Source organism: Mirounga angustirostris, unplaced genomic scaffold (genome assembly GCF_029215605.1).
Source record: "Mirounga angustirostris isolate CCGP_5_RB_7025 unplaced genomic scaffold, mMirAng1.0.hap1 SCAF_13, whole genome shotgun sequence".
NCBI lineage: Eukaryota > Metazoa > Chordata > Mammalia > Carnivora > Phocidae > Mirounga > Mirounga angustirostris.
This window is the reverse complement of record NW_026991721.1, coordinates 8,387,586-8,403,003: the sequence shown is the minus strand read 5'-3', so window position 1 is coordinate 8,403,003 and position 15,418 is coordinate 8,387,586. Positions and strand designations below refer to the sequence as shown.

The window sequence follows — 15,418 nt, the reverse complement described above, 5'->3', positions numbered from 1 at the left end:
TGCGGGGCTCGATCTCAGAACTCTGAGATCATGACCTGAGCTGAAGGCAGACGCTTAACGACTGAGCCACCCAGGCACCCCAGCTAAATCTCTTTTGTGCGCGCGCACACACACACGCCGCCCCAGTCCCTTTCACACCTCAGATTTTAATGCTTTTTCCAGTTTTGATAAGTGGAAACTATGAATATATGCCCACCACTCTGGCTTGATGCCAGGGTCTTTACTTGCTCTTTTGCTTTTTCAGGTATACATTAGAGCTAAAACCAGGCAAGGACAGTTAGCACAAATCCGTATCTGGTTGCTGTTTACTCCTGATTGTGAAATACGGACATAGCTTAGCTTTAAAACTGATGTCTTGGTCAGTCCTTGCTGTGGGATCTAGGATTTGTGAGGAGTGGCTTTGACATTGGCTGAGAGGTATGTGAATGACCTTAGCGATGACTAACCTTAATGCACAAAATGAAGGGTAGCTTTGGTGTTCTGTGAGGGGCCAGAAACTATTGCCAGCTCCTGTAGTCTTTTTTTTAAAAAAATTTTTTTCTTAAGATTTTATTTATTTGCGAGAGAGACAATGAGAGACCGAGAGCATGAGAGGGAGGAGGGTCAGAGGGAGAAGCAGACTCCCTGCTGAGCAGGGAGCCCGATGCGGGACTCGATCCCGGGACTCCAGGATCATGACCTGAGCCGAAGGCAGTCGCTTAACCAACTGAGCCACCCAGGCGCCCCTCCTGTAGTCTTTTTATCTGTCACCTTGACCCTTGACTTCTGGTTCCTTTTGTGGCACTAGGGGGTCACTAGCATTCCCAGAGAAACGGATTCTTGCACTGCCAGCGTGTGGAACACAGCAGACGTTATGCCCACATACCCCTTATTCTTCTCTGGAGGCCCCAGTGAGGGACGTGAGAGGTGCAGGCGGTGAAAGAGGACAGGCTGCAGGCATGATGGCAGGGAGTGGGGATGGATCTTTGCGGACCCCTCGGCTCATCCCAGACCAGACTCGGCCCCTGCCTCTTTTCATCCAGAATAAGCCCTGTGGAGATGGGAGATTATTTGTCACATTGCTCCAGCAAGTCCAGGGCTGTCTTTCGGTGTCACTGTTAAAGTAAAAACCTACAACTAATGTCCGTTTTCACCTTTTTCTTTTTTTTTTTCTTCAATAGGATACAAGCAAAACTCCCCGGAGTCGCAAAAAAGAAGGCAGAATAAGTACATGAGAACAAGAAATGCAACAGTTACTAAAACACCACTTAATAGTTATAACGTTATTACTTGTACTATGAAGGAAGTGCTCAGTGTCAGCTCGAGCCTGCATTCCAAGCTTCTTTTTCTTAATTTGGTGTTTTCTCCCCTCCTTTCCCTTTACCCTCAGTATCAAGCACAAGAATTGTTGGACTAAAAAAAGAACTGATATCTTAGGACCCAAAAGAATAAAGAGAGAGTCAAATTAATAGGATAAATCAGTACCTTAATGGTGGTGGAGCTTTTACTTGTAGCTTGAAAGGGGAGAGATTGGAGGTCAAGGAGAAAATGAAAGATAAAGCACTGCTCTTGGACTCTGCTATCCAGTTCTCAAGGACTAGTCTTACACAGCTTCCCATCAGAGTTTTACCCTTATTTTTAAGTTAAGAAATAATGATTAACTTATGAGGAAATTATCTGGGGACAAGAGTGGGATTCCTTCCCATGGGGTTTTTGGCAGCCCTCTGATCCCATCTTCCTGCCCCACAATGTGAGCAGCTACTTCTGATATTCCTCTTCTTCACGTAATGCTATAACTTCCAACTCTATGAATAACCTGTAGGTGATAGAGTTCTGATTCCCAGAATGCCATCTGGGAACCCAGAATGGAAATGGAAGGTGGGGCTGGGACGACCCTCCCCTCCCGCTCACCCCTAGGAAAGGAAAGTCTCTTCTATTTGGGAGGGTGGCGTCTGTGTCTATTCTTGTAGGCACCAGTTCTGAGCTTTAGTTTGAGAACTCATTCCTGAATGTGCTTTCCTTCTTCTTCCCTGCCCACCTCACCTCGAGTTTAATAAATATGGTTGTACTTTTCTTATTATGAAATAAATGTCTGTAACTGCTGTACACTGCTGTAAACTTGTTAGAGAAAAAAATAATCTGCATGTGGGCTCCTCAGTTGTTGAGTTATTGTAATCCTGTCTCAGTCCATGGCGGGGGGGGGGGGGAACATTCTCAGGAGGTGAATACAGAAACATAAAAGGCCTTTTTTGCTTTTATCTTTTCTCCGCAGCTTCCTCCTTCACATGCTACATCTTTAACCTATGCTTATCATTGTATCCTAAGGACCAAAGCCAAGCTGGCTTGAGAGGAGATTTTGTGTGTGTCTGTGGTTAAGAGACCACAAATTAGTGTAAGAAAGTATGTTCTGTGGTTCATATGGAGTTTTAACTTTGAGGCTAGCTTTACGTGTGTGTTATGTTTTGAGGGTTCCTTTCATCTTCAGGCACATAAAATGTCTCAGCACCTCTGTCATGGCCCAGGGTGCTCCTTTTGAGAGTGTTTTCCAAGAAGTTTTAGGTAAGGGCGACCAGGCAGGACCAGATTGTGTGGATGGGCTCCGTGTGCAATTAAAAGATAAACAGAACAACCCAGACAGACATCAGATGGAGGGTGATCAGGAATCTGATTCCTGTTGAGACAAGTGTCTTTCTCCCTTTCCAACATGAAAATTCAGTCAACTTGAAAGAAGTCATCTGTGAGTTCCTTCAGGTTGTAAAACTTGTGGTCATGGTAATCCAGAGGGAATGTGCGCTGGTGACTTGAAAGTAAGGGCTACAGTCTTTGATGGTCCCAAAGCACTGCAACTCTGTAGAAGATAGTGGAAGTTTTCTTTCTACTGTTTTGGAAAAGTTACTTCAGCCATTTAGATGGGTAAAAGGTACCCTTGCCTTACTCCATTTTCCTATTTACTTAGCCCCCTTTCCTTTTTAATGTTTAAGCTGATTTCACATTGTCCATCCTATCTTATGCCCTCCCAAGAAGTCAGTGCACTGATCAACTTTTTTGGGCTTCCCCTCCAAAGGACCCTTCTCTGCACTGGAAGCCTCCACACCTAGCTCTTTTGTTTTGTTACTGCTGTGTTTAGGTAATTGGACAGATCTTTGTGCCACACAGGAATTTTTTTTTTTTTTTTAAGGAAAATCTATAGATGAACTATTACTAATGAAACTGTGTGTGCGTGTATGTGCGTGCAACATAAAAATACAGTAGCACCTAAGGAACTTGAATCTTGGTTCCTGTAAAACTGCAAATTGATGTGGTATTAATTAAAAAAAACAAAAAACAAAACACAGTGACTGTGGTGTCATTCTGCTAACTTTATTCTTTATACATACAGTTTGGGTAAAGTAAGAACCAGGCTTCCACCGGCCCCCATCCCCACTCCACTTTTGAGGCTTTAAAAAGCAACTAATAGTTGAGATTGGTAATGATTCCCAAGATTGCAGAATTTCCATAGGAGAGCAAAGCTGTGCGTTTGCTTTCTGAAAGATCACAGAGACCCTCTTAAGAGGTGACCTCAGGAGAAAGAGGATGAGTGGAAGGGGCCAGAGGGTCTGCTGTCCCAGTTCAGCCGCACCCCAACCTCGGAGGGTCGCCTGCCTGCAGCGGGAAGCAGCCTATACATCACAGAGTCACTCACCGTGGAAAGTGGAGACCACATACATCAGAACTTTATCCCTTCAGATTTATTCTTCCCCAAAACTAAGGCTGCCATGACCCTTAAGCTGGATTTTAAAAAATTTATTCAACATACCTCTTAGAAAACTTAGGCTGAAATTTTTTAAAAATAACTGAAGCAAACAACTTCACAAATACACATACAAATGTTCGAGTAATGTCTCTAACGTGGCATATAAATATGGATTCAGAGTAACATTTACATATTGGCCATAATAGCAAGCATACCATTAACAAAAACTTCATGAAGAAACTTCACCTGTTGATGTCAGACTCCCAAGGCAAGGAGGAGGCACAGAGAGAGGAGGACCACCTGACCCCCCCAACCCAAGAGGCCGTTGGGGCAGTCAAAGCAGGAATCACTGCAGTGGCACTGAGCCCACTCCTGCGCAGATCTTCAGCTTTGTGATCGTTGGAGGGCTTATCAGAAAGGATTGCTGGGTGCCACCCCAGTTTCTGATTCATCGAGCTGGGGCCCAAGGATTTGTGTTTCTAGGAGGTTCCGAATGTGATGCTACTGGTCCAATGGCCACACTTTGAGAACCCCCTGGAGTGCTTGGGGCTGCCTCTCAAGACATTCATTCCTGTCTTCCCAAGGCCTCCGTCCCTGTCTGTCAAAAGGAAAAGCCATTCCTGACCAGCTCTCTGTCCTGGCTTACCTGAACTTTGGCAGTGGGCTTGGGTGACCAGAATAGGTCACCCCAATCTGCCTCCTGTTTTTGAACAGGCAAGTAGCAAAAAGTGATAAGACTCATTCTGGATCCGAAAATAACATGCATGAAGGAAAATAAAAGAATGGCAGTACCCAGCCAGGTGCCATCCATAATCCCTGTTCTCAAGCTCTTAATACTGACTCAAAACCCCTCGAGGTTCAAACATGGAATTCACTTCTCAGGGAATGCTGTCCCTGGTGGCATCTACAACAGGAAACATAATGCCAGAGCCCTTGGCCTCCTGGAGAGGCCATGGGATGGGTGGCCGTCAGCCCTGCTCCCGAACTTCTGAGGGAGGAGGCTGCTGCCCGAACCCTGGAGCTGAAGCCTGTGGCGGCCAGAGCTGCCCTGGACGACACTGATCCCAGGGAGGCGTGCAGGTCTTTGCCATCCCCTGGAGCGTCACTGCGCTCTAACAGACTGCAGCACCCACCGCGTGCCATCCTTCGGCAAGCCCCACGAGAAAAAGAAATCTTAATAATGGACCAGAGATTGGGAGGCAGTGTGGTGTAGTGCAAACAACACTGAGTCGGGAGTTGAGCTTTTTATTCTAGTTCTATACTGCTCCTACCTGGCTGTGTGTGATCATTTCAGTTTCCGAACTTCACTACCTGTCTGTGGAAGGGGTCAAGGGGACGGGGTCTGGTTGATCTCCAAGGTCATTCCAACTCTGACAATTTTGAGTTATATAAAAATGCTATAAAATCCATGGTATAAAATCCAATTCCCAATCAGGAAGAGTCAAGGGGACTGGGCCTGAGGCACTTGAACCGTGGGCTCTGGCCTGGGGGTGCTGGGATGAGGAAGGGCTTCCTCCTTGCTGTGTTTTCCCGCCCACAGAGGCAGCTCCTGGCCCCAGGTGCCAGGGCTCCTCTGCTTCCAGGCCTCGCCCTCAAGTCCCACCTCCCCACTCTCAGGCTGTAAGACCAAAGGAACCGGCCTGGCCATGTGAAGAGCAGACATACGGGCCCAGAGAGGCCTGGAGAGTCACACATTAGTGTGGGATGTTTGGGGCCCCCATCCCCACCTCTGTCCTCACTCCTTCCTCCTTTAGGTCCTTCCTCCACCACCTCACAGCTTATCTCTGATACACGTATAATAAATAAGACATTTGCACATAAGGGTGACTGGGACAGCTCTCTCCCCGCCCCTCCCCCTTTCATATAAAAGCATTAAATACAGTTTCAAAATAAAATACAAAGAGCAAAAAGGGCCTGATCTCGGGGCCACCTGTTCTCCACAGGAGAATGAATCTACACATCCCACTCGGACCTGCCTGGGAGATCGCGGGGCCCCTTCCCGGCCCCACCGGGCCTGGCGCTGCCGCGGGGAAAAGAAGGCCGAGGCCCGGCCCCAGGCCCTGGGGGACTGAGAATGGGTGGCCCGTCCAACGTGTACGAAGGGGGACAGGGAGGGGACGGGAAGAGAACGCCAACTGCCGGGACCTCCAGTGCCCCGGGCTCGGACCGACGGGGACGATAGAGCAGGAGTGCCTGACTGGGTCTGGGGGAAAACGGAGGTCTTGGGAGCAGGAGAGGAGCAAAGGAGAAAAGTGCTAATCCCTTTACAAGATCGGGGTCCGGGAAGGCGCGGCAGGAGCGGGGGAGGCAGAAGGGGCCGCGGGGCGCGCTGTCCCCAGAGCCCGCCTGGGAGGCTGGCGCAGCTGCCGGGTGGCCCCCGCCCAGCTCCGCCCCCGCCTCCGGGCTGCCCGCCCGCGGTCCAAGCGTCCTCCCCGCCCGGGCGGGCTCCCGAGCCCCGTCGCCCCGCCCTCCGCTGGAGGCCCTCGTCCGCAGTCCGGGCCTCCGAGCAGCCGCGAATACCAATGAGGACCCGGCAGCAGCCGCCCCCGACCCGGGGGCCGTGCCTGCCGGCGTGCAGTGCCTCAAGGACCTGGGCCCCGGCCTGCGGCCCTCCTGCCCTCCCCCGGCCCTGGGGACCTAATACTGACTGTCGGCAACCCCCACCCGGGCCCGGCGCGGGCGGGAGCTAGAGGCCCTCCGCGCACACACGCTTGGAGGCCGCGATGGCCTCTCGGGAAACGTGGGGCCCAGCGCGGGGAGGGCCAGGGCTCCGCATCCGAGGGGAGCGAGCGCTCCCCGCAGCGCACCGACCAGCCCGGGGGGCTCCGGGGCTCCGAGCGGAAGCCGGCGACCCCACCCAATTCCTATCTCCGCCCGGCCCGGCCAGCGGGGCGGGGGACAGCGGCGGCGGCGGCCAGGGTCGCGGGAAGCAGGGTGTCCGGGCCCGAGGGCCGGCGGAGCCCAGGGCGGAGCCGCCCGGCCCGCCCCGCGAGCCCGCTACGCCCGACAGACGGCGCCCGCTTTGAGGTCCGCGCCGCCGTCGCGCGGCGCAGGGGCCGGCGGCCCGAAGCCCTCGTGGCCGTAGCAGCGCAGCGCCGCCTCCTCGTAGGCCTCCAGGATGGTCTGGCGCTCCTCGGGCGTGAAGTCCATGGAGAATGGGTGCACCTGCAGGATGTGCCGCTTGATGGTGCTGACCTTGAGCGTGGCCAGCGCGCCCCCGCACACCATGCACACCAGGCCGCGCCGGCTGCCGTCGTAGTCCATCAGGTACTCGCCCCGCCAGCGCGGCTGGTAGTTCCGCCGCTGCTCCCGGCTGCGGGGCGGGGGCGGCGGCGGCGGCGGGGGCGGCGGCGGGGGCGGGGGCAGCGGCGGGAAGGCGAGTCCCCCGGGCTCTTGGCCGTCCTCGTCGTCCTCGTCGTCCTCGGCGGGCCGTTCCGACGGCTCCCCTGGGGAAAGCGGGACATCGCCTAGGAAGGGACAAAGGACCGCATTGGAGCCGGCAGAGGGCAAGCCGCCCGCGTCTCGCGCCTCAGCTCCACAGCCGCCCACCTTGGCCCTCCTGCCCCGTCCCCCCCAGTCTCCCCTTCAACCTTCCACTCTCCCCGCCCGCTTCCACCCAAGCACTCCCAGCCCTCTGCCCCTTGCCTGGCCCGGGTCCCTGCCCCCGCTCTCCCGCGCCACCTGCTCTGGCCCTGCGCCAGCTCACCCCACCACTCCTCCTCCTCTGGCTCCTCCTCCTCTTCCCCTCCCCCCTCCTCGGAGGCTGCGGCTGTGCCGGGGGCGGCAGGGTCCCCGGGGGACTCGGGGCTGGGCAGCCCCAGGGCCAGCAGGTGAGCGGCCTTCTCGCTCCACTCCTGGGCGATGAGGGCCTTGACAGGCCCGCTGAGGCGCGTGGAGCCCGGGTGGCGCTGGCGGATGTGCCGCTTGATGGTGCTCATCTTGAGCGAGGCCAGCGCGCCCCCGCACACCATGCACACCAGGCCGCGCCGGCCGCCGTCCAGCTCCATGAGGTACTCCAGCCGCCAGCGCTCCTGGTAGCGGCGGCGGCGGTCACGGCCCTGCGGCGACCGGCCCGAAACCCCCACCCTCTCGCCCTCCTCGCCCTCCTCGCCCTCCTCCTCCTCCTCCTCCTCCTCTGCGGGCCCGGGCCTCTCAGGGAGCCAGCCAGCCTCTTCTTTTTTTACGTCTGGGGGACTGAGATCCTGAGAGGACAGGGCTCCAGCAGTGGGGGCGGGGTCCCGGCTCTTTCTGGTCAGGTCCTGGGGGACGAGGTCATCGTCTGTTGGGGAAGGGGTGAGGGAGACGGGCTCAGCCTGGTGGCAGGGCTGCCCTTACCCACGCAGAGGGGTCCTCACCCCAGCCCCAATCTACAGGCCCCAGCCGGTGTGGGGGGGTGTGGGGTGTGTGGTGTGTGTCTCTGCATGGGTGGGTGTAGAGAGGAGTCCCTCCCGGTTTTGGCCACAGACCCCGCGTTGCAGCCCTAATATGGAGGGTGGGTCTCGGCCCTGGGAGGGGCCTCGCACCTGGTGGGGACCGAGTGAGCTCAGGCAGTGTCTTGGGCTGGCCACCCCAGGCTTGCAGCAGGGCGCTGCGCTGGGGGCCGCTGAGCCCCAAGGAGCTGGGGTGCACCTCCAGCACGTGGGCACGGATGTCGTCCAGGTGCAGGCTGGGCAGTGCCCGGCCACAGGCCATGCACACCAGCCGGTTCCCCCGAGGGTCATAGTCCATGAGACACTCTGCCCGGAACCAGTTCTGCAGGGACTCCTTCAGCCTCCGCTCCAGGCGCCGGGCCCCCAGCCCCCTGCTGCCCCCGGCCCTCCGGGAGGCTGAGAGGTGCCGACGCCGAGCCCGGGGTGCCACTGGGCCCCCTCGCCGCTGGCATCGGCTGCCCTCACCAGCTGGGGCTTTGCCTGAAAGGGTTGGAGGGAGGGAAGGAACTGAGGTGCTGGCCCTCCAGGGAGCACCCCCACCCCCCCGCCCCGCCACAGCCAGGTCCTCCACAAGCCTCTCCCTCACTCTTGACTCTGAGCCCCCAGCCTAACCTTTGCCCTGTTCTTCCTCTCTCCTCAGGCCTGAACTCCTCCACCTCCCGATCGTCCTGCACACAAACCCGAAGCTCTACCCACTCCTCCCTGACACCCAGATTCTAGCCCCTTCCCTGGACTTCACTGTCAAGCCATACCTTTCCAGCACCCTCCACTCCCAGCCTTTCCCCCGCCTATCCTCCCCACCTCCACGCTCCTTGATCCTTCTAAAACCACGGAAGGCCAAGACTATCAGAGATGGTGCAGACCCCTTCCTCTCACTGTCCCTCCCCCGATGTTGGACAGTAAGGGCAGTAAGCAGACCCTACCCCACACAGAGCGGTGACTCGCTCCAGAAAATGAGTTTGTTGGCTGAGAAGTCAGGGCTGGCCCCACCGGGCCCCATCTGCCACCCAGGCCCCTGCCTCTCCATGTCCTGTGTTACCTGGGCCCTTGGGTGGGCAAGCTTGCAGGCCAGCCCCATCCTCCTCCTCTTCCTCTTCCTCTTCCTCCTCCTCCTCAGCCCCCTGGGCCCCCAGGCCCTCGGACTCTCCGCAGGCCCCAAGCCCCAAGTGGGCATCCCAGCTGTTGCTGATGACTTCCTTCTCCCGGGGACTCCAGTGCAGGGAGTAGGGGTGCTTTTGGCGGATGTGCCGTTTGATGGTGCTGAGCTTGAGCGTGGCCAGCGAGCTCCCACACACCATGCACACCATGCCGTGGCGGGCAGGGTTGAAGTCCATCAGGTACTCCAGCCGCCAGTGGTCGTGGTAATAGCGCCGGTGGTCACGGCCGGGAATGCGGCTCTTTCCAGGCCTTGAGGCCCGGGCCTCACAGTGGTCTGAGTATTTCCTGCCTGAAGGTGCTGGGCCCCTGGCCCTGGAGGAGGGCAGGGGGGCACTCCCCCAGGACCCCAAGGCACCCCCTTCCAGCTGAAGATCTTGCCCTGAAGAGGGGGGGAGAAGGGGAGACAGTTTTCAATGCCCGATATCCAGGAAACAAACCCAGGGCTTGGATTTTGCAGAGAAAGGGAGGTGGGGGGAGGGGTCGTTCGGCAGGGGGGAGGGGGCAGGAAAGGGATGACAACAGCAATAAAAGGGATGCGGGAGAGCCTGGAGTCAAAACACTGGCCCTTTACAAAGAGTGAGGACCCTTTAAGAGAGGACCAAGAACAAAAGGATGCCGAGCACTGCTGAGGGACTAGCTCTGACTTTTTAAAAAATAAGGTGAAGGCCAAGGCGGCAGCCAGCTCTGTTCGGCCCCCTTTCTGGCGGCGGGCTGTGAGGGGAAAGCCAGGAGAGCAGCAGGCCGGGCCCTTACGGCCAGAGCAGAGCTGGCAGTGGCAGAACAAAGGGGGCATCTGTCTGCATCCAGGGCTGCACACGGGACCCACCCGTCTGAGGCCCCAGCCAGGAGGGCCCCACCCAAACATCATCTCCCTTTTTCCAATAATGCCTCAAAGGCAGCCTTCTGAGAGTCCGGTGCTAAGCGTGGTCAGTTCCCCAAATGCAGGCACCCATGGGAGGGATCCCCATGACAAAGCTGTCAACACCTCCAGGGAAAGGAGTTTCTAGGACCCTGACTTCCCTACAGTCTGGGAGAGCCGATGACCCTGCAAGGGGATGGCAGGAGGGCCACCGGAGTGGCTACTGAAGATTCTGAGGAAGGGAGTGGTCACCACCCACTGGAGCCCATTAAGTCTTTCTAGGGGTTTATTTTTTACTCTGGCAGAGAGCCGGCCACTGCCCAGCAATCAAGGGGCAGGCACGGAGAGGCCCAAGCACAGCACACTAACCCAGCAGTGTGCCCTTTTGCCAAACAGGCTGACACCCCAAGCAGTCCCCCACCTTCCCTGCAGTTTGGACCCGATTTTATTTAGAAAAGGGTTTCCTGGCCACATAAGCTGAATGGACAAGTGTGGTCGTGCTCCCACTGGAGAATCTCAGGGTCAGAGAAACAAAAGACAGGACCAGAGAGGACTCCTGTCACCACTGTGGTTTTTTGTCTGTTTTGATTTAAGTAGATCCAAAGCAAAAAGCATTGGCTTCCAAGTCAGAGACCTCGGTTCCAGTATGGTTTCACTGGTAACTTGCTCTGTGATCTTTGATAAGTCATGTGGCTCTCTGGGCCTCAGACTCTTTGTCTGAAAAGGCACTGGGTAGCTAGCTGGTCTCTAAGCATCCTTCCAGCGCCGGATCTAAGCTAGTCTAAGGTGGATTGGCCCTTTAAGAGCCCAAAAAAGGGGAGGAGCTGAGATTCTTTAAAAACAAAAGGGGATGGGGAGTTTCTGGGAGGGGAGCTCCGAGATTAGGGCAGAGTCTCCCTAGCCCGGACAGAACCGTCACGGGTCTTAAGGCGGTGACCCTGCAGCAGGGAATGAAGAAACAGCGTCCTCTAAGAGCGAACGGGGAGGACGGGCTGGTCCTACTATAGCTGACAAATTGTGGCAAAAATTTCTGAAAAGAAGGGAGGCGATAACGCGCGGACAGGAGGGGGTATCTGCCTTTGTGAGCGAGCCCATCCCTTTAAAAACTACCCGCGGTGGGTTAAGGTAGTGGCGGGTCCCCCCCCACCCCCCGAGGCGCAAGCCATGCGCTTTCCTAGAAAGAACGTGCCGGGGGGGGGGGGGGGGTAGAGAAAGGTTTCCTGTCTGTAAGCAAGGCCACGGGAGGGGAGGAGCAGCCCGACTTAAAGCAGCGGAGTTCCCAGCTCAGCTCCTCTGTGGGGGAAGCCCCCCGAAAGGGACCCCCCCCAAGTCTGGGCAGACTTTTAAGAGACAGCCGGATAAGGGAGACCACCTGGGAGTCTGAAAGAGAAAGGGGCGGGGGCGCAAGTCCAACAACCCACAGCGCGTGCCCCGTGGCGCCGGGCCAGGCCCTTTGGGGACCCTCCGACCTGGCCTCTAAGGAGGGGGCTGCGAGGCCCTTTAAGGGGGAGGGAATCCGCCCGAGCCCCGCGGGCGGACCCCGGGAGCTGGGCGGGGGGCTCCCCCGCTGGCCCTGCAGCCGCGATCCGCGCCCGCCAGGTGGCGCCCCCGGCCGCCCTGCCCGCGTCCCCCCCTTTGTTCGGCGGCGGAGAGGGGCCCGGAGCCCGGAGCCGCAGCCCTCCCCTCCCCCCATGCCGGGGCCCCCGCCCGAGCCGCCGGCCCCAGCTCTTACCGCCGTCGTCCTCCTCGGGTTCCGCGCCGCCGCTCGATCCGGCGGGCGGCAGCCGTCGGCCCCGTGCCGAGGCCGCTGCTGGCCCGGGGCCGCCCCTGCCGCCGCCGCTCCGGCTCCGGTGGTCCCCGCCGGGCTCCATGCGCTGCGCTGCGGAGCGGGGCCCCGGGGCGGCGGGGCGCGGGGCCGCGGGGCCGGCGGCGGCCCGCGCGGGGCGCTCGGTGCTCGGGGCCCCGGGGCGCGGGGCGCATGCACGGGGCGGCTGGCCGCACGGACGGCTGGCTGCTCGCTCGGCGGCGCGGGCTGGACCGGGGTGGGGACTCCTGTCTGGGGCCCCTGGGGCTCCTTTAAGGGCTCCTGGGTAAATTTAAAGGGGCCGCGCGCTATTTCCTCCTGCCAGCTCGCGGGGGGCTGGGGGGGGAGAGGCGGGAGGCGACGAGCTGGCCCGAGGCTCCGCAGCCGGCGCCCGCCCCAGACGTTAGGAGCACAGACCTCGCCGCCCTCGCGGGCCCGCGCCGCCGCCTCCGGGGCTCCGGTCCCGGCTCCTGAAGGGTCACCGAAGTGGCGAGGGGCGCCCGCGTCCGCTGCGACGCGCTTCCACCCGGGCTCAGCTCGCAGCCACTGCCCCCTCGGGGCATCTCAGCGCCTGGCTCCCCTCACCGGCGCCGGCTGGGGACCGCCTGGTGGGAGGCCCGGGTCCCCGCCGGGGTGCCTCCTCCCGCGCGAGCTCGGCGCGGGCCCCAGAGCGGACGCGACTGGCAGGGGCCCCAGATGGCCGCGGCCCCGCCGAGAGGGTGGAGCCGCGGGGGCGGCCGCGCCCCCTCCCGCGGGAGCCGCCCCGGAGCGCCGGGAGTTCGGGCTCCTCCATTGGAGGGGCGGACGCGCGGAGCTCCCCGAGAGCCGGCCGGGGGCGGGGGCCGCGGCCGCAGAGACTCGGGCTGGGGAGAGGGGGGCGCGCGGTAGATTCGGGGAAAGCCGGCTGTGCCGGGGCCCGACGCTGCGGGACGGAGGGGGCCCCAGGCTGAGAGCCGGGAGGAGAGGGCGTGCGCCGCCGTGACTCAGGCTCCGGCCCCCGGAGGCCTGGGGGGTGCCAGACGAGACCCTTGACGCAGCCCCAGAACCCCCGCCCGGCCCGAGGAGGCAAAGAACGCTGACCCCGGGCGGGGTGTCGGGCACCTCGGGACGCGCGCCCCCACGGCTGCGAAGCGCTGGGGAGCACCCTGGCCGTAAGCCCCGGGATGCCTCGGGGGCCCCAGGTCCCAGGAAGCAGAGAGAAGGGACCCGGAGAAGCAGCCAGGGGCGCCGCAGCCTGGGGTCTTTCCGCGAGGACCGGCTGGAGGAGCAGGTGCTTGCTTTGCCTGGGGTTGGTCGCCCACAACAAAGGCGATTCCTAGAGATCCAAATTACAGGGTGCGGAGGCCATGCAGGGTCTTATTATCTAGAGTTGGGTTTTATGCTTTTCGCTGGGGAGGTACCCAGCGATCCGTTAAAGAAGTAACCCTGGACAGACTCGTTCGCCCACTCAGCACCTACTGTGTGCCAACACGCTTGTAGGCGCTGGGCTGTGAACGAGACAGACAAGACTGATACTGTTTATGACTTAACAGGCAGCAACCGCTTATAAAAAGGAAACAATTCCAGCCCTTCGGGAGCCATGGGATAGATTAAATTACTTGGAACACAGGAAGCCTATCCCCTAAGTGTTCGCGAAGAGCGGCCAGAACCAAAATTTCTTAAGTGCCTGCAGGTGTCTGTCACCACTTGGAGCTGTTGTCCCCACGATGACCCGCGAGAGATATCACCTTGGGTAAACTGAGTCTCGGCCCTACAGCTCTGTCCTCTGCACCTCTGGCCTTGCTTTCAAGGAGGAGCTGCACTGCTTTCAGCCTCTCGGGACTCGGGGCCCTGGTGCTGATGCTTGCCAGGCGGTGCCATGAGATGGGGGATTCCTTCGTTCATTATGTCCTTCACTTGTGCTGAGCCCAGGGCCACAAAGGGAAAATGAGATACAGACCTGACCTTCAAATGCTCCTAAGTATGGGTTAAAAAAAAAAAAAAATCACAAAGGGAACCCACGATCAGGGCTGGCCACTGTGAGACACTTTGGTTATATGTCCTGCCAGATCTCTCTCTACCGGTATAAATAGGGTAATTTTTTTTAAGATTTTATTTTTAAGTAATCTCTACACCCAACGTGGGGCTCGATCTCACAACCCCCAGATCAAGAGTCGCTCTATCCATGAGCCAGCCAGGCGCCCTTCAGTAGGATCATTTTATTTGTTACCAAAAGAAAGGTATCAAAGCCACCTGGAGCCATTTTTTAATGTGTGGTGCTTCTCTCCTTGCCCGCATCCCGCACAGCTCCAGAAACAGCTCCCAGCTCTGTAGTCCTGAAGCATTCTCACCAGCTGATCCTCAGAGCTACCCTATGAAGATAAAGCTTCACTCTCATCACTGAAAAAATTACCTAACACAGCGGGGAAGGGGGAGATGTTTCATCCGCCCTTCCTAGCAGATCTTTCCTTTACCGGGTCTACTGTGGGATGGGGAAACAGTAGTAACCAGGACCACCCTGGGGCTTTCCATGGGACCTATGGACTTTTGCCTCCACGGGTATCTTCCTCTATTTAAAAAAAACAACAAAAAATATTTAATTGATTTTTGTGGGCCCTACAAACCTCTTTATTTTCTCTGATGTGAGAAAAATTAATGCCTCTTCTCTGACCCTTGAATGTTACCTTTCTCTTCCGATTTTAAAGTAAATTCAAATGTTTCCATGGACCCCTATAGATCTCGTGGGTTCTAGGCGCTATGTCCTCAGTGCCTAATGGTTAGCCAGGCTTAGTTGCAACATAGGGTGATAAAGCCAAGAGAGAGGCCACCCAATCTGAGAAGACTTTGAGGGAAGATACTGAGACGAGTCTAGAAAGGCCAGGACAGGTTGCCAGGAGGAGAGAGGAGCTAGGGCTTTCCTAGCCAAGGCCAGGGAAGTGCCGAGTGATGGAGGGTTTCCTGTGGGAAAGGCAGAAGAGGAAACAGGAATGAGCAGGGCCAGGGCCTTGGGTGCTGGGCTAAGAGTCTGCATTTATCCTGAAGGCATGAGGAGTGCCTGGAGCCAGTGTGCAAGGCATTCTGGAGGCAGCCTTGATGGTCCTGTGGATTCACAGGATTCACATCCCCCCCCCACGAGGGAGGGAGCGAGGAGAGAAAGATGGGGACTCTGGCAAGCAGTCCATGCCTGCGGTAAGAATAACATTAAGGCAGCTGCTGCAGGGCCAACGGAGGGGAGGCAAAAGGTTCAAGTGGGGCCACAGGATGTGCGTGCAATCTTCCCAGCAAACAAGGGGCCCCCTGTGCCCCCAAGTGAGTCATGCACCCCAGTGTCTGCCAGGAAGAGAGGATACCTCTTCTCACCAAGGAGCAATGTGTTAGGCAAGCACCTGAAAGCTGCTTCTGCTCAGAGGGGCATCTTTCCCTAATTCACTGGCCCCAAGGGGGCCCTTTTCACTAATTTTTAACAAAGGCCCCCT

General features: G+C 58.0%; 2 protein-coding genes across 3 annotated transcripts in view; one reads left to right on the top strand and one right to left on the bottom strand.

Annotated features, from left to right (window-relative positions):
• RTN3 (reticulon 3) overlaps positions 1–3,309 on the top strand; it is a 63,299-nt gene extending 59,990 nt beyond the window's left edge. For both annotated transcript variants that reach the window (XM_045893442.3, XM_045893441.2), the window contains one exon: positions 1,161–3,309. In XM_045893442.3, coding sequence (XP_045749398.2) covers positions 1,161–1,206 — 46 coding nt within the window. In that variant the 3' untranslated portion in view covers positions 1,207–3,309. The remainder of the gene's footprint in view (positions 1–1,160) is intronic.
• Positions 3,310–3,327: 18 nt separating this feature from the next.
• ZFTA (zinc finger translocation associated) lies at positions 3,328–12,682 on the bottom strand. Its single transcript, XM_045893443.3, has 6 exons — positions 12,381–12,682; positions 11,892–12,245; positions 9,182–9,679; positions 8,236–8,622; positions 7,419–7,991; positions 3,328–7,179 (listed from the first exon to the last, which is right to left on the bottom strand). The coding sequence occupies exons 2-6, from the start codon at positions 12,028–12,030 to the stop codon at positions 6,710–6,712; spliced, it is 2,067 nt and encodes a 688-aa protein (XP_045749399.1). The 5' UTR covers positions 12,031–12,245; positions 12,381–12,682; the 3' UTR covers positions 3,328–6,709.
• Between the last annotated feature and the right edge of the window lie 2,736 nt (positions 12,683–15,418).

Excerpts from the sequence above, each read along its gene's own strand:
- ZFTA (XM_045893443.3), bottom strand. The coding sequence starts at position 12,030 with ATGGAGCCCGGCGGGGACCACCGGAGCCGGAGCGGCGGCGGCAGGGGC. Across the intron at positions 7,992-8,235 it reads GCTCACTCGGTCCCCACCAG|ACGATGACCTCGTCCCCCAG; the intron begins GTGCGAGGCCCC and ends CTTCCCCAACAG. Across the intron at positions 7,180-7,418 it reads AGAGGAGGAGGAGTGGTGGG|GCGATGTCCCGCTTTCCCCA; the intron begins GTGAGCTGGCGC and ends GTCCCTTCCTAG.